At 40.8% G+C, this 19,177-nt stretch overlaps 1 protein-coding gene across 3 annotated transcripts in view; it reads left to right on the forward strand.

Annotated features, from left to right (window-relative positions):
* Positions 1–19,177, forward strand: part of tafa1a (TAFA chemokine like family member 1a) — an 84,410-nt gene that overhangs the window by 2,009 nt on the left and 63,224 nt on the right. For all 3 annotated transcript variants that reach the window (XM_017712712.2, XM_037541067.1, XM_037541068.1), the window contains exon 2: positions 413–542. In XM_017712712.2, coding sequence (XP_017568201.1) covers positions 413–542 — 130 coding nt within the window. The remainder of the gene's footprint in view (positions 1–412; positions 543–19,177) is intronic.

The following is a 19,177-nucleotide window of genomic DNA, read 5'->3' on the forward strand; positions in this document are numbered from 1 at the left end:
CCTTTCTGTCTTTTTCTCTGCCTCATGAGGACTCTGTGAGAAACTCTAGAGAAAGAGGCAGATTTCTCAAAAAAAACAGCATCTTTACTAACAAACTGACATTAATAACAAGCTAAAGTTTTATTTTTTTTGTCACATTGAGTTCACGTCTGTTAAAGCTGATAGATAAAACCGTATATTTCTTTAACAAAGCATGCTCCATCACTCTTTTAACAGCATTGTGTGTAGGTGTGTGTGTGGAGGTGGCCTAAGGAAAGATGAGAGATGTAGCCTACAATACAGTGTATTGGTTCGGGATGTGGGAGAGAGAGAGAAAGAAAGAGAGAGAGAGAGAGAGAGAGAGAACAAGGTGGTTACAGAGAAGTACCAAAGGGAAACTGATGAGACTAGCTGAGTGTGTGTGTCTCTGCAGATGAGTGTGGGGATGTCGTGGCTGCTGTGGGTGTGGAGCAGTGTGACAGTCATGCTGGTGTGCGATGCCACCTTCTATGAGACCATCCAGCAGCACCTGGCGCCACCTGGCACCAACATCCAAATTCTTGGTGAGTGTGGTTCCGCCCTGTCTAAACCCACTGCGCACAAAACTGGAAAAGAAATTACTTGCATGCATCATTTCTTTTCTCATACTTTGTTCCACATCACCATAATAACAGCATCAATCCTGTCAGGTAAGGATTACACAAGTCCCTGGAGATCCTGTCCATTTTAACCAAGTCTTCCACAAACTGGTTGCACATTTCAGCTGGAGGTTGTGTGTGCCTGTTTCAGTGTTTCACCTGCTGCTTGGGAGAATTGGGATTGAGGTCTGGTGATTTTGCTGGTCAGTCAAAGTCTTCCTGTGTTCCATCCTGTCTGGCGTAGTGGTCACATACAAGCTGCATTTATCGGATGCAACATCATAGCAGGCCGCTCCAAAGTGAAGGACCTGTTGTATACAGCCTAGAAATGCAGCCTACGTGCGGAGTGATTTCTAGGATGTATCCGATGTATCCTTCCAGGCCTTCGGTTACCCGAAAAAAAAAAAAAACAGCCGTTGGAGCAGAGCTTGCTTTAAAATGTAAGTTGTTCATGTCTTTGAATTCATCTTCGTTACCTCATTAAGTTATAAAATGACTGGTTACTCAAAGCGTTTCTCTATATATTGTATATTGTCCATGTATCATGTTTTATTTAGAAGTATTTATACATGTTGTGTATCCTATTACATAAGAAAATCTCTTCTATTTCCGTGAAGAAATGAAAAATCAACAAACACAATGCTCCGGGCTCCATTTTCTCTCACCAGTTCCCTCATGAGTTTCGCGCTGCTCTGGTGACGTCACCACAGAGCCTTGTTAGGACTGCTCCATTTGTGTGAACGATAGGCTGCTAAGGACGAGTCTTCATAGGACAGTCCTACCGAGGACCCACACTACCTCGGCTACAGCCTCGGCTTTGGAACGCAGCTACAGACATCCTACAGTTTTCATCCTGGAGTCAGAGAATGTTAATGTTGTGTTCTGAGTGGGCTAGAAGGATCAAGAATCATCTCAACAGACTTGTATAATCCCTACCTGACAAGTCTGATGTTGTCATATCAGGCGGTTGAACATTTGCAAAATTATGATTGATGCACCTCTAAGCCAATCACAGTCAACTCTAAATGTTTCTACCTCCATCAGGTGAGGGAAGAATTGCTGCGAGAGCAGCAAAGTAGTCTATTATTATTTCTTAATAATTTCTCATAGACGATTAAGGTTATTATCTGCTAGTAGTTATTAGAGGAATACATGGTGGAAGGGTTTTGCTGAGGAGTGTAGAACGTCTGATGCACACTGTCCTGATCATCTGGTGGATGGTCCTGTTTTTATTTCATTTTTGAAGCTGGAAACATTTTGAATCGACTACACTCCCAGCTCAGCGTCACAGCAGGGCTGTACAGTGCTCACATTTTTGATTAAAGCGTTTATGTGTAAAGATAAATATTAATGCACCTCCTTTGTATTGTTTGATTAAAGTTTTCTAGCAGGTGATGAGTCCTCATCAGCATCTAATGTTGTTCTGACTGGGTCCAGCATCAGCTTTAGCCTTTAGCTTCTGTCACCACAATTGTCTCTTTATTAGACGTGAAAACCTACCACTTTAATGTCAAGTGACTGAACGACGTCTCTGGTTTGATTCATTTAAACGTGATTTCCAGAATCCTGTTATGTGTCTACTTTCATATTTGGTCAGTGCACTGAACATCTTGTAAAGTCAGTTTATTCTTGGATTGAAATGTTTTAAATGGTCTCCTCTGAGCGCTTTCATATTTTTGCCTATGTTCACATTACAAGCCTCATTACTCAAACTCCATGTTTTGCTCAAATCTGATCTCTCTTAGGAAAGTGATTCAAATCTGTCATTAATGTGAAGGAACCGGCGTCCTGAAACGAGCCGCATGTGCACGTCCTACTCAGTAACGTCACGTGAATGAATCACATGCATCATCAGCGAACAAACAAGCTTCGCTGAGAAGATCATTAACTCTGATCAGCTCTCAGCTTCATTGTTAGAGCGAGATGACAAATTCCAGAGTGTCACGTTAAATCGGACACGTATCTGATGTAGGACCACATATGAAAGTGGCTCAGGTCAGGTTTGAAAAGATCAGATTTATGTGTCCACACAACCCTGAAAACATCAGATCTGATTCACTTTGGGGCAAAAAATCGGATTTGTGCCACTTCAACCTGGTAATGTGAACGTAACCTTTATTTTTTGTTACTGAACGTTTTAGTCTGTTGGTGCAAATCTTATAGATGCTACTCATGTAGCCTGAGCTGGAGGCTTTACAGCTGTAGCAAAAATAAGTAAAAGAAGCAAGACTTCAGAATTGGGCAAATGGTCATTTGGATGCTTGGCCAATTATTAGAGAAGAAAAAATGCATATGACAGTTTTTCTTTATTAGGATAACTCCTCATCAATACCAGTGTACTGGTGTGTGTCGCACAGCAGTGTGATTTTTAGTTTTAGCGGTATTGATGGATAAAAAAATGTGACTGCTAGGCGTATGCACAAGTGATCAAATACTCAGCATTGCAGGTGTCAGTGTTTGAGTACTGAGATCACTCTCTGCAATGAATGGCATTTAAAGATCCACATTCGGGGGAAAAATAATCGTTCACATTTCATTCAAGCTAAATAAATGGTAAGTTTCCCTTCTGGAAATGTGACTTCTGTCTGGTTAACATTTACAATCCTGCAAAAAAGATTCCCTCTGGTGTCATTTCAGTAGAAGCAGAACAGAGCAGCTCAGTCAAAACAAGCCATGTCAGGTTTGTAAGACTTTCTTAAAGGCTAGAGTAACCGCACTCAGGACAACTGGTTTCATTAACTTTATCAAGTATTATCTGCTGTTATATTTGAAGAATATCATGATACTTAATGTTAACAGTATCGTCAAGCGCTACCCTGCTGCCTGCTCATGCTTGTTGTGTCTATCTCTGATTCCATTCTTTAGCCTTAACTGGGAACTGGGCTGTGGATTGCTTTCTTTATGTTCCCCTGCTGTGAGCAATGTAAAAAAGAGAGATAAGTACACTTCATACTAGCAGTTATGAGTTTCTCTCTCTCTCTCTCTCTTGCTCTCTCTCTCTCATGCACACACACAAACACACATTGGCCATGGTGACCTTAGGCTTGTGTTGGGCTGAAACAGGGAGTCCCCTTCTATTGACCACGCTTTTCAGTGGGCTTATGTAAGCTGCGTTTATGTGTGATTGAATGCCTGTGTCAGCAATGTGTGCACCTTAAGTGGCTTAACTCATTAATTAGCAGGGATGTCTGAATACTTTTGGACAAACAATATTGTGCAAAAATCCAAGACCACCCTTCATTTATGTGCTTTCTAATTAAGTCAGCAATTAAGTACAAGTCATTCATTTTTCAGGCGAGATATAATTAGATACATCCACTTACATAAGGAAGATAAAAGACAAAGAAGATATGGGAGAAACACTGGAGTCCTTTTTATTTTAAATAAATAAAAGATACCGAGTAAATGGGAGTTTTAACAACCATAGAAGAACTGTTTGACCATGAAAACCATCGGCATCAGATAAACAGCACTTAAAGCTTTCATCTTTGAGAAAGAGGGGACAATCAAGCTGCTTCAGATCTGAAAACATCCACAGGTGCTTCTGTCCATCCTTCCACTGTGAGTAGCTACAGCGTCTGAAAGGATGTGTAGCTTCCAAAAAGCGGTTGCTGAGAAAAGGAAACGGACCAAAGGGAATATTTGTAAATCAACCAGAGAGGCTGCTGCTGTTCTCAGAACAATGGACTGACCGCCCCGGAGTCCAGACCTCAGCATCATTCAATGTGTTTGGGAATGCTCAGTAGCATGAGAAGCTATTACCAGCTTCTGAGAGTGAATTATGGGGGCATGGAAGAATATCCCTGAAGAGTTCTTTGCAAAACTGAAAACAAGCCTACTTATAAAAAATGGAAGCAGGAATAAAGGTGAAGGATGGACACACAAAAATTAGATTTAGTTTTTTTGAGGCTTCTGTGTAATCTGCTGTTAAATGTGTTTTCTGTTGTTTTTTTTCTTTCTAGGCACTGAAAAATTAACAACTTATGTTTAACCCTTGTGTGATGTAGTTGTTACTTAGTGGTCTGGTGGACCCTCTGCATTATTATCAATACAGCCATAACAATTCATGTAGAAATACCAGATGTTTCAAATATCGCAAGTGTCCAGTGTTGGGTTCTCCTTTAGCAGCTGTAGCCAGTCAGCAGCCTGTGCATGTTGTTCACACACTCACACTCACACACACACACACTCACACACACACACACACACACACACACACACACACACTCACACACACTAGCAGCAGGCTATGTAGGAGGAGAACAGAGTGAAGGACACAGCACCTCCACTTTTACTCCCTGTGGGTTCAGCCCAACACCACGTATAATATAAATGTGTGGGGGGTGAACAGAGTGAAGACACTGAAAATGTGTTATTTTATATGTTCTTCACAGAAAATGAGCAAAAGCCAAGATTCTGAGGTTGAAATAATAATAAACCTATATAATAAAGTATCATTTTTTCTTTTGGTAAACATTAAAAATGCGTCCCACAGACCCCGACTCCACACAAGGGATAATGGCTGTTTAGACAGGAAATGTCTTTTGCATAGTACTGTGTACTGCGTGGTTTTAGCATTCATATGACAACATATATGAACAACTAATTCAAATTATAAAGACACTTGTCCTGGAAGTCTGAGGGTCCTCCGAAAAAGGTGTAAATTCAAGTATTTTTTCCTTACATATCATATATATTATAACACACACATACACACACACATACACAGATGCACACAGATGCTGCAGGTGATGAACATCTTGTTACAGCAAATATACTTGGTGCACACATATTTGCGCGCAGTGGATCGCTCTGGGCTTCGGCTGGGTGGCTTGACCTCTCTGTGAGCCAGTACAGCCTTCTGACTGCTGCTTTTGCGTTGGCTAACCATGCGAAAACATTGCGTGGGGGGGCAGAAAAAGGATCATATCTGTGATGATTAGACTGTTATTTAGATATCTGGTGCTTTCCTAGTGGTGGCAGATGCAGAAGAACGTTCCCTTTGGGTTGAATGATCATAAAAGTATCTGGCAAGCCAACGTGTTTTTGAGTGTACGTGGTGAGCATGGAGAAAAAACGAGTAGTACATCTGGCAGTGTGCAGAACAGGAATTGAGCTACTGCCCAGTTTGTACATCCCCAACATCTAACACCGTTATTTGTCTTCTCCAGTGGCAGGTGGTAAGTATAGGAATTGTAGAAGGCATAAAAATAGAAGAGGAGATGATGTGTCTCAGTGTATCTAAATCAATGATGGTCATGATCACTGTATTTATAACAAGATACTTGATACAGTCTGTGTGAATTCAGACTGACCAGTATTACTTTAACTGTTTATGACTCAGAAGTTTTTATCTTCAGTACAGTATTAATGACTCGGTACAGGAATAGATAGAATTGAAACTGTCATTATGCTCCTGCAGTATGAGTCTTACACATGGTGATGGTGATATCTCTACAATATATTGCCGAGCACTAGAGTAGCTTTCCTTTGCTGCCTCATTTATTATGGAGCCGAAATGCCGCTTGTAACCTCACACCTTAAATTGAGAGGGCTAATAGCAAATGGAGCTTGGACCACTTACGTTAACTGATCCAGCCTGAACCACTTTGCTGGGATTGGATCCTCAATTGGAATTGATTTTATACCTCAGACCCTAGAAGAATTATATCAGTCTTGTTACACTAAGTATCTAACTTGTTTCTCTTTTCTAACAAAGGCTGCTGTTTTTAATTGCTAACCAATCGCTTGATTACATTGTCTATGATTCTGAAATAGTGCTGGAGATGAGGTGGCACAGCGGAGACACCGATGAACGAGAAATCTCTCTGGCTGTGAGTCTTATCTGAAACTGAGCTGAATTGGGCCATTTCAGAGGACAAGAATATTCCTTACAGTAACAATAGGTCCCGTAAACACCGAGCTCCATTATTGCCAGGCTGAGCTCGTTTGCTCAGGAGATTTCCTCAGCCTGTAAATCTGAATAACAATGCTCAGAGACATCTGCACAGATTGAGCTTTTATGAGCTTTGCGATGTCATGTAAGATGACATTTGCATTTCGGAGCTGGAGAAATGAATCACTTGAGATTGTGTTTAAGTGTCCATATGCTCTTCCAAAATGGAAGAGAATCGGGAAATTTTAAGGCATCTGTGACGCTGTAAGCTCACAAAACGACTTAAAAACAGAGATTCTATTCGAACTCGTCTGAAACCTGGGGAAAGGTTTCTCGAATATCATTATTTGTTAATGCGCAGACACGAAAGAGAGAGATATGCAAGGAGAAAATGAAATTCTGATGTTCTTAGTGGTACAAATCACTCGCTCTGGCTATGCTGTCAGCTTGCTCAGGTAGTTATGTGGTACATTTATGTACTATTAAGACCATCGTGTGCTGTCACCTTCATGCCTCAGACAGCAGGTTAGACAGGCTGTGTGTGTGCGTAGGTGAATGGGTGTTTAGCTCTTTGTGGGGCTAAGGGTGATGGAAAATATGAACATTTTGATACGGGGTCACTTGGCTGCTCTTCCTTTTTCTCCTTTTCTTTCTTTCTTTCTTTTTCCCTTCTGTCTTTCTTTCTTTTCAACAAATGCAGTATATTTGAAAATGTAGTAGAACCCTAAGATTTCCTTTTCCCTTCTAAAGTTAAGTTGGGTCAGGTTTTATTTATCTGCAGGAGACAATGCTATAGTCGCACTAAGATAGGAATACATGTGTGTGATGTGTGTGTGATGTGGCAATGAAAGTATTGAGTGCTTTGAGACTGTTGGATTGGCCCAGGTATCAGGGTTGGCAGGTCATGAATTGTTGGTGTTTGGGTAGTGGCCCTTTCATCGAAATCATTATTGTGACTGTTGACCAAAATCACTTCAGGAAATAGAGATCACAAAAGGTGGAGGCAAAGCTTTTCCCCTGTAGCTGCTGAAGTGAGTCAAACCCATCACAACGTCCCAAATTTTTTTAGCGATTGACCCATCCATGCTCCACCCACTAATGTGTTCATTCGTAGCAGCTGTTGCCGGGCCGAGCAAGCTTTACAGAACATATCTAAAATCCCACTCAACCTAACGAGAAATTGGAGCACATCTCAGTTACGATGACATTTATCTTGTATGACTGGGGCAGGTAACAGATAGCGGACAGATTGGGTGTAGTTTTTATGTTGTGTAATTGCACGAACATTGGCATAATGGCAGATTTGTCATTTTTAGTGTTCCTTGTCTTCTTAGTTTTGGTTACCTGCGCTGTGCAAAAGTCAGAGACCACCCTTTATTTATTTGATTTTAACCCTCCACTGCACGCATTATGAGGGCAATTTAAAAACTCCGCTTTCTTGCATAAAATAATCCTTGGTTATTTAATATATAATGGTATAATAGTATAATTATAAAATTAAAGATTACGATTGTTTATAATTGGTCCAGAATATTACATTCACAAACATTTGTAAACAAATATAAAGTGTGCAGGGGTCAGTTTGGGGTATGTTTTTGTGAGAATATGGGAAGAAATGACATAGAGCCGTGTTCTCTGAAGTGGTGAAACCTGGCTTGTGACTGGCTAAATCCATTCCATTGTCGCAGAGTGTTGCTTCTAGGCAACAAACCTATTTCTGCAAATTCTCATTGCAATAAAATTATACTGAATGTTAAATAGTGGTTTAAAAGTACCCACTAAGACATAGTATGACCAAGCACATGCTTTTTACTGGCTTACACAAACTCTTCCCTTTATTGTTAACCCTGTTATCGTCTTTGAATATATATAATGTTATTGTAAAGTGAGGAAAATTAGTTTGTTGCCCTGAGGCAACATTGTGCCATAGAGGGTTAAGTCAACAATTATACATTATTCATTATTCAACATCAGGAAAAAGTAGAAACATTAAACACCCGTTAAAATCCCAGACTTACTAAGGCTTGTTATTCAGTACAGGGGCTTCAGTGCAAACTGATTGAGCTATTATTAGGTTATAGAAGTGTGCAGTAAAACTCTTTTTAAGGAGTGAACAGAAAATATTCAACAACTAAATAATGATCAGATTTGGTGGATTTTCTTAAATCTAGTTGCAGAAATCGTATATCTCATCTCAGGAAATGACATATATAATTAAATAATAAAAGCACGGTCTCTTACTTTTGCACAGCTGTGTAGTTCAGCTTTATAGCATGGCGATGTAAACTGGAAACTCAAGGTTATGAAGCAACTGTAGACAAAGATCTGCACATTAGGCTGAATATGATTTTTCCAGCATTCTGTAAAGCTCGTACAACCTCGCAACAGTTGCTCTGAACGAATTAATTTGTGAGAGGAACGTGAATAGGTCAGCTCGAAATAGGAAATTGGAATAGGAATATCTAGAGAGATAAAAATGACTCCTGGGAATAAATAAGTGATTTATGGAATTGTAGGTTTCCTTGCAAAGCTACATGAGGTGCAAGGCTTCAGGGATAATAGATTTGGGGAGTTAGTGTCAGTGTAAGGGGTAAGAGAGCTGAACAGGTCAATGACTGTGTATTAATAATGAAACAAAATACCACGTAGTCACAAATTTTGATGCATCTTTTCAAGGAAGAGGACAGCTTGCCTGTATTACAGTAATAGGAAACATCGATTCTGGCCGATCTGAAATGACTGCAATCCTTCCTTTAGGATAATGTGTTTCGGTTTCATTGAAGCTGCCTGAATTATTTTTCAGGCGTCGTTGGATTTTATGCAGTGATAAGCTGTATTTGACCGCTTACCACAGGCTTTGTCTTTGGTGGCCCTGTCATATTTTCTTTTTTTTTTTTTTCCCATCATGCTGTATGACGAGACGAGAGAAATTCAAATTTCACTTTCCATCGATTTTACAAATACAACCTGCCTCATACATCAAAACATAAGGTCCAGCTGCTCCAAATCCTTTGACTGGACGGTAATACAAATGGGCGCATAATTCTCCGCTGGGGCCGAGGCTGCGTGCGTATGTGTTTTGAATTCAGTCGGTGATGTGCATGCCTGGGCAGCTCAGAGGGCTTGCAGCGCTTGGTTTTTCCTACCTGCGGGGATGAGAATAGATGGTTATGTATGTGTCTGAATGGGGAGGGGGCAAGAGAGAGATCGAGGGAAGGAGGAGAGGAGAGAGAGAATGAGTATGTGCGAGTGATCACCTCTGTCCACAGATGTTTTACCAGCTGTTCTCCCACCCCCAATCTCAGACGGGCAGTTGAGGGCAGCTGAATCATGAGGTCTGGTCTTTATTCAGTGTGGACAGAAGCAACAGGACAAAGTAAATGATGTTTGTCATGCATGCATAAGTGCTGTGTTGTACCGTTATGAATTTGAACTGCAGATGCAGAGAAATAACCAAACCATGTTTAACAGACCATGTAGAGAGCAGGACCCACACGCACACGCACACCCACACACACACAGCTGTTCGTTTTTGTGCCTTGTCAGGATGTGAACATCAAAAAACGTCATTACCTGCTGTGTCTAACTAACAATAATGAAATTCTAGTAGCTGCTTACATCAGAACTGCAAGCATGTTTTCTGTGTTCTTTGAGGCTGCTAGAAAAATAGTCAGCATTTTCTGAACAAGCTTTTTCTATATAGGCCCACAACAGCAAGAATATTTGTATGATCTAAATAGCCTTACAATAATAAATAAATATATATTTAATTCTTATAATAATACAGGTTTGTTGTCACAATAGCTGTTACTGCTTCGCTCTAGGAGTGAGAATACACTGTGTGCACAATTATTAGGCAAGTGAGTATTTTCACCATATTATCATTTTGAGGCATATTTTCTACCTCCAAGCTGGATAAACTTGATTGCTTAATGGATTTAAGCATAGCAGGTGATGTGTATCTGTGTAATGAGGGAGGGTGTGGCCTAAGGAGGTCAACACCCTATATCAAGGTGTGCATAATTATTAGGCAGCTTTTTTCTTTCGGCAAAATGGGCCAAAAAAGAGATTGAACTGACTCTGAAAAGTTAAAAATTACCAAAAGTCTCTCAGAGGGATGCAGAACTCTTGAAATTGCTAAGATATTGGGGCGTGATCACAGAACCATCAAATGTTTTGTTGTAAATAGTCAACAGGGTCGCAAGAAACGTGCCGAGAAAAAAAGACGCAAAATAACCAAGGATTTGAGAAGAATCAAGTGTGAAGCTACCAGGAACCCATTATCTTCCAGTTCTGTCATATTCCAGAACTGCGACCTAGCTGGAGTATCAAGAAGTACAAGATGTTCAGTGCTCAGAGACGAGGCCAAGGTAAGGAAGGCTGAGACCCACCACCACTGAACAAGACACATAAGCTGAAGTGTCTAGACGGGTCCAAGAAGAATCTGAAGACAGATTTTTCAAAGGTTTTATGGACTGTGACTCTTGACGGACCAGATGGATGGGCCCGTGGCTGGATCAGTAACGGGACAGAGCTCCACTTCGAGTCAGACACCCTCAAGGTGGAGGTGGGGTACTGGTATGGGCTGGTATTATTAAAGATGAGCTGGTTGGACCTTTTCGGGTTGAAGATGGGCTCAAAATCAACTCCCAAGCCTACTGACAGTTTTTAGAAGACACTTTCTTTAAGCAGTGGTACAGGAAGAATCTGCATCTTTCAAAAAGATGATGATTTTTATGCAGGACATGCTCCGTCACATGCATCCAAGTACTCCTCTGCATGGCTCGCCAGTAAAGGCATTAAAGATGAAAAACTTATGACGTGGCCCCTTTCCTCACCTGACCTGAACCCAACTGAGATCTTGTGGGCAATTCTTAAACGGGAGATTTACAGTGAAGGAAAACAGGACACCTCTCTGAACAGGGTCTGGGAGGCTGTGGCTGCTGCTGCACAAAAAGTTGATCATTAACAGATCAAGAAACTGACAGACTCCATGAATGGAAGGATAATCACTGTTACTGAAAAGAAGGGCGGCTATACTAGTCACTGATTTTTTTTTTTTTATTTCTCAGAAATGTTCATTGGAAAGCTTTGAGTTGTTTGTTTATAATTCTCACTTGAACAGATGAAAATAAAAAAGTGAGATGGGAAAATGTGTTTTTCATTTAGCTGCGTAATAATTCTGCACCATTATAGTTGCCCAATAAATGTGCACATATAGATATTCTCCTAAGAAAGCCAAAACCTCACTTTATTTTTCTTAAACATTCATGTTTGAGGCTTATTAAAATTTTGGATTAACCGAGAGCGCTGTAGTTGGTCATTAATAAAAATAATCCTCAAAAATAAGACTTGCCTAATAATTGTGCACACAGTGTAAATATCACAACTAAATATCAGTACGCCCATCACTGTATCAAGTCACTGGAGGTTTTCCATGGTATATTGCCATATGAACATTTTGAACACAGCCGTCGTTATCATGATGTTTGCTGTTTTGCCCACTGGCTCTGGCTAAATGTAATTAAAAGGAACACTTATATTTAGCTAGCTAGCCAACGGATTAATTTGCTAAGCAGATTAATTTAGTTATAGTTTAAGATTTGTCTCCTGTTGCTCCTACATTGTGTGATCTGGTGAAAAAGTAGGGCCGCCTCACCTCCTCAAACCTCTGGATGCAGTCTAATACAGTATTGTGCAAAAGTCAGAGACCATTTCATTGATGTAATTTCTTTACCTGCACCAGGAAAAAAGCATAAAACATACACAGTCTGGTCCATAAGCATTTGACAATTTCTGTAATTTTGCCTCTGTGCACCACCACAATGGATTTGCAATGAAACAGGAAAGCCGTGATTAAAGTGTAGACTTTCAGGAATAATTCAAGAACAGTTTAGGAACTGCAACCATTTTTTCATGGTCCCTCCATTTTCACACAAAAGTAATTGAACAGCTGACAGCAGGTTCATGGCCAGGGGTAGCCAGTTTTCTCATTAATACATGACATAGTGTTGAAAAATAAAAGGACTGCAGTTGATTCCAAGTGTTGAGAAAGCATTTTGTAGCTGTTCACAGGAACTCTCAATATGCAGTCTGAAGAGGAGTCAATGCAAGTAAAGAGGGCCATCATTAGGCTAAAAAACCAAAACAAACCTTTCAGGGAGGGAGTAGAAACTTTAGGAGTGGCCAAATCAACAATTTTGGAACATACTTAAAAGCAAGGAATGCACTGGTGAGCCCACCAACACCAAAAGGCCGGGAAGACCATGGAAAACAACTAAAGTGGATAACAGCAGAAATCTTTCTGTGGTGAAGAAAAACCCCTTCACAGCATCTCGTCAAGTCAAGGACATTCTAGAGGAGGTTGGTGTATCATTGTCACAGTCTACAATCAAGAAACGCCTTTATGAATGTAAATACAGAGGATTTACCTCATGATGCAAACCTCTGATAACACTCAGGAACAGAATCCTTTGGACAGATTGAACTAAGATTAACTTGTACCTGATGGGAAGAGAAGCGTATGGAGAAAGAAAGGAAGACCTCCTGATCTGAAGCATACCACATCATCTGTGAAACATGGTGGAGGCAGTGTTGTGGCACGGGCATGTATAGATGCCAAAGAAGCTGGGTCACTTGTGTTTTATTGATGATGTGACTGCTGATTGAAGTAGCAGGATGAATTCTAAAGTGTATAGCGCTATACTTTCTGCCCAGATTCAGTCAAATGCTGCAAAACTGATAGGACAAGGTTTCACAGTACAGATGGACAATGATCCAAAACATGCAGTGAAAACAACCCAAGAGAATGGGTGAGTCAGTCACATGACTGCAGTCTGATTGAGCATGCCTTTCACTCACTGAAGACAAAACAGAAGGCAGAAAGACCCACAAGTAGCCGTTGAAAGCGGCCGCCGTAAAGGCCTGACAAAGCATTTCAAAGGAGGAAACTCAGCATTTGGTGATGTCCATGCTTTTCAGACTTCAGGCTGTCACTGACTGAAAAGGATTTGCATCTAAATATCAAAATAATCATATTTATAATTGTTAGTTTATCCAATTACTTTAAAACCAGTGAAAATGAAGGGGTGTGAAAATGGCTATAATTGCATAATTATGCAATAATAATGCAATATTTGTTACACCCTAAGAATTCTATACTAAGACATAACTACAGGGACGTCAATGCAAACTGGTCAAGCTATTCTAATGTCATAGATCTTTGTAGTAATATTTTATGGGTCATTTTATGGGTTAAACTCCTTGATTTAAAGCTGAAAGTCTACATTTCATCTTGACTGCTTCATTTAAAATCCTTTGTGGTTGTGTACAGAGATAAAATTACAAATACTTATGGACTTGACTGGATTTATGCATGATTTTACTCCACATCGCAGCTGTTGAGTTTTATTGTTCTCTTGCAACTGTTTTCTTATCTAACTGTAATTTACTGTTACTGTATTTTCTCACAAACTGCTTCAGAGCAGCTTCACGTCATTTCAGACCTGTAGCACTGAGTTGTCATCTTAAAGTAGAAGCATAGACTGAAATATCTGTGATTTAAAGCAAGGATGGGGGAGTTTTTCCCTTCTGTCGTGAAGGTGAAAACTTTAAGTACTGTTTATCTGATGCTGACTGTTTTAATGGCCTACATGTCTGTTTAGAGTCTCAATTTGAATCCAGCTTTCAAAACTACCTCTGTGTAAAATAGACTTTCTAAGGCTTAACACGTTTGCTATTGTGCTGGTCCTTATAACTGGATTCCCTCTATATTCTTCTACTTTCCCTACAAAGTTAAGCCTTTTTTTTGTCCTGAAAATGAAAATAAACACACCAGTACACACATGCATACACACCCACTGAAACTGTACACACACTTAGCCAGCCCTGGAAACCAATAGAGCAGGAGTTGAAAGCCCTCATAAAACACCATCTGGGAAAGCCAATAAATTTCTTGTATAATAAGTAATAAATTATAAATGCTGTAATTCCTTTTTGTGGTTGGCTGTACGGTTCAGGGATTCGTCTGAGTGCTGTTTTGCGATGCTGAACGGGGAAAAGAGGGAATAAGTAAATTTCCCAGGTCATACATTCTTTAGCATCTTTGTTGCTAGTTAGCATAATTAGTGTAACACATGTATCTATAGCTAAAGAGAGCAGTCAGTCAGCCATCTAGGATGGCGAGTATATTAAAGGCTTCGCAGACAAGATCGTTAGTACCTGTGTGCATCAGTAAAGAGCTCAGTGGTGTTGCGCAAGAACAGTCTGATCAATATGTCTATACCCCTTAGACCACAGTATGTATTAGTGGAATCTGTCTTTTTTATAGGTGTTCTATAAAACCGACTTTGATCAGCACAACTAAGCTGTTTACATCTCTAGACCATTTTGCCTTTTTTCTGCTCTGAATTTAGCCATGGACAGGTCATTACCTTCATCAGTATCAGCGATCTAGGAGGATAAAGGCACAGGCTCCTTAGAATGTGCATAAAACCTAGAACCTCATATATTGAACCATGCAGCAATGGGTAACAGTAACACGAGCTATGGCAGGGATTCAAAGCTAAAACTCAGGGCCCTGATGACAGCTTTACTCATTTTTACAAGGCCTGATGGGGACCCTCCGGAACAGTACAATGTCTTCATAACAACGCAACATGGAACATTGTTCAACATGGAACTTCCACCTTGCCACCTCAGCGCATTCATGCACCTTCAGGTGTTTCTGAGATAAAGAAAAACCCAAAACAACTGAAAGCAAGCACTAGGCTCTCAAATGGTTTTTATACACTGCACACAAAATTGGTTTAGTTATTGCTTCGTTTACTGTCTGTGTGGATGTACGCCATGGTAATTCACTGTTAATAGTTTAATTTTTAAAATATTTTAGGTTTTGGTTTAGGTTTTAGGTTCTTAAAGAGAATGAGTCTTCAGTTTGTGAAGTATTCCCTGGCATTTAACAAATTTAAAACATAGCATGCCCAAACAGAGACTTGAAAGTCTGCTTAAAAAGCGTACAGCACACTATTATTATTATTAAAGCACCAAGTGACTTCACGGAATTGCAGCCTGGAGATGTTGGAGCACTTCAGATGCTCTGAGTTTCCAGTGGGGAATTATTAATTGAAGGGCAGTCCAAATGGATTTTTCCTACTCGGAAGTGGGATTCTTCCCAGCCATGAACACAGCATAAGTCTCCTCTCCACGCTAATTAAGAAGGATGAGTCTTGTACTAGTCTAGTGAGCTTTCTAATGTGCCTGCTCTGCGAATGTGAGTATAAACATTTCAGTTTCTCGTGATTTATGTTCTTTACTCACCCGATGCTCCTTTCATTCCTCCAGCCATGCCGCTCCCTGCAGCACGCTCGGCTTTGTTGGTGAGCTGCTGGTAAAGATGCATGTGCTAGACAAGTCTGTCAGTGTCATTCTATTCAGCTGGAATTTTCCATTAAAATGTCAATTTAATATTAGGAAAAGAGAACATTACTGTAATTACCAGCAAAAATGGCATGGGAAGTGAAGGCTGATGCTAGCCCTTGAGCTTTTATTTATTTTGTAGATGGAGCCATATTCGATGTTCTTTACCGTTCTTAAATAGTGACAAGCCACATGGCCCTCAGGAGGCTTGCTACATGTCAGCGCTGCACGACTCGTACGCAAAACACAGAAGGATTACTTAATGTATCTTTAAACGTCAAGGCACAATATGCTGGAGAGAGGCTGAGGCTGGCTGCTGGTTCTCTTGTCTGCATGTTTCAGGCTGCCCATTGTGTCTGAGGACTTCGCTGCAAAACGCCTTTGACAGAATCAGGGCCCCGGTTGAGGCGCCGCATCTCGCCCGTCCTTGTTTGTATTAAATATATCACAGCAGCAAAAGAGGCAGAAGAGACTCTTTTGTCCCGGCTCTCTACAACAGCGGCATGCTGGCTATGCACCCGCACCGAAAAATATAACAAACAAACAGAGAAATGTCTTTTTTTTTTATTATTTCATCTTCTGCAAAACAAAGGTTATCTGCCTGCATGCACTCTGGCACACACTGACAGTTTAATAGCCTTATGTAACGCTCGTCCTGAAGGCACATTATTTTAGCGGAGATGTTGGCGTCCATCTCTCCCTCTTTCATCCATCCTAACTGACAGTGGGCAAGTCCCCTGCAGGAACAATGGAAGAGTCGTACAGTTCTGGCCCTCGGCTCTCCTCCATCTGCTGAGTGCCACTCTCTCTCTCTCTTTGTCAATCTGTCTTTTTCTCTCTCTCGGTCTATGAGTGCCACTCTGACCTCATGAAACCTGCTTCCACCTCCTAAAAACTGGTGACTACACTTCCTCTCGGGCAGCCTTATGACGTGAATCTGAACATGTGCAGTCTGAGTAACCTGGTACATCTTGTACTGGGGAGATTGCCCACCCAGAGATAAGCCTTGCCTAGCCAGAGGAATCATCTGCTGATCCAATGAAATCTCTGAAGAAAATCCCTATTATGGCTTTTCAGAATTTATAGTCCTTTGCCATAGATAATTTTGCCATTGCCCATCTAAGGTGTACTGCTTTGCTACAGGCCGTTTAGAAGGTGTAGAATTGCTTAGTCAGAGCTCCTGCTTTCCATTAACGCCAAAACACAGCACTTCTTGACAGTACAGACATGGTGAAGTGCAAACCAGATTGTAGCTAGCTACTCTCAGCAATCTCAGCAATCCAAGTGAAACTGTTCATCCCGTTTCTCCTTTTTACCCCTACCCCTTGTTTTTGAGTGTCACTGACTGAGTTACAAAGGGTAGTGGTTGAAATCTTACCCTACGAAATGGGGCATCCCTGAAATTAACATTGCTTCATTAACAGCTACTAGCGCTGCTCTATAGGCAAACCTGTCCGTTTGGCAGAGGAGGGTAAGGTTCAGCTCCTCACTGCTGGACATTAGTTACATTTAAGGCATCATATACCTTCAAAGATGGAATATTAAACAATGATTTATTATCACCCACCACTAACTCTTTGGTGATACGAAGTCAGATATTCACCAGCTTCTTGCTCGAATTTTCCCGTTCCACCTTTAATGGTTCAGCAGTCACATTCTGGCGCTTCAGGTGTCAGAACTGCTGGCCTCTTTAAAGTGGAATGAGAATGTTAGCTAGCTAGCTACCAAGACATTAGCATGCTATTAGTGATTTTTTGAGCTTGTTATGAAGAAAAGGACCATAATACCTTAAAACGACATTAAGCTAAGATAAGACAATGGTTGTTGTAATTTTTTAATGGAGAAAATTCTCACATTTGTGGGTTTCTCTGGTCGCTCGCGCAGCCATCTGCCATTTTTTTTTCTCATAACACTCCATTTGCGGTGAGCCTCTGAAAAATCTCCATTTGGAGGGCCATGTAGCCCCAACACTTTGCCCTACTGCTCTATCTCAACAAAAATTGGGACACCCTAACCCTAGACATGAACGTGCAAAACGGCTAACGTGCAAAAAGGGCTAAGAGGTAGGGGCAAGGGCTGAAATAGGATTGGGCCTTACACACACATGCATCTTCTAAGCGGCTTCTCCTTCTGAGTTGCGGGGAATGGGCCTTAATTTAAGTTAATTCTTTTCTCTAGTTCTTATAAGTAATATTAGCAGTCTTGTATGGTTTCACAGTTGAGTTTGCACGTTTGTGTCCATTGTTTGCACTTGGTGTCCAATGGTTTAATGATTAGCCAGCTTAGGCAAGCTATAGCTGATTTGTTGCTATTTGCAGGAGTTGGCTTATTGAGTAGGTAAGAAGTAATTTCACAGAAGGCAACATGATTAGTTTTATTTAGCTAGCTAGGTAAATCTTCCAGCATGGCTAGGTGGCTCAGTCCTGGTCAAGCTCAGCACATCCACCAATACCGAGCAAAGTGTTACTCGCTTATTGGAAGAGAATGTTTGAATGAGACTGGTGCTTCCTGTATTCACGTTAGAGTGAAGTGTGCATGGCAGGACTTTCAGTGCTGCACAGAGACAAGTATCGTCAAACCCAGGTAGAAAAGAACAGGCATATGTATTAAAAGCTTCAGCGAAGTCACTCAGTTTCTCACTGTAAATGAGCGAGCTTTACGTGGGCACCATGGAAATGTGTCCATTGGGGGGAAGGGGAATTAGTCGATTTGTTCAAAAAGATCCCAAACTTACAGAAATGAAATAATTCATTCAATTCTATACGCTGGAAACTGACATTCTTTCCTCTCATATAGAAATGTCTGCATTGCGCTATATTTTTCACTCTTCTGGCTCCCCCATTGTCATCATAGCCTGTTCTGTATGTGGTGATCCGATCATTCATTTAACATCGTCTTAGAGCTAAATGCGGCATTCATCAAGCAGCCTGTGTGATTTAATTGCCCCCAGTAGATAAAAGAAAACATATCTTTATTCTGTCTCCCTTCTAGCTTCCTCCCATTCGTCTTCCTTTGCTTTTATTGATGTTTAGCTTTGGTAGCTATCAATTGCAATTTAGAAGTTTTACATCACACACAGAAGCTAACAGTCAAAACACTGAAGTTTTATTTGGGTGGTGGACCGTGCTCAGCACTATAGTGACATGTTAGAATGTGTTCAGTGGATCAGACAGTGGAGTTTTTAAACACTGCGTCCACTCACTGTCCACTCTGACACACGTCCCTTTGAAGTCAGAGACATTAGCTC

This window comes from Pygocentrus nattereri, chromosome 9, assembly GCF_015220715.1.
Source record: "Pygocentrus nattereri isolate fPygNat1 chromosome 9, fPygNat1.pri, whole genome shotgun sequence".
Taxonomy (NCBI): domain Eukaryota; kingdom Metazoa; phylum Chordata; class Actinopteri; order Characiformes; family Serrasalmidae; genus Pygocentrus; species Pygocentrus nattereri.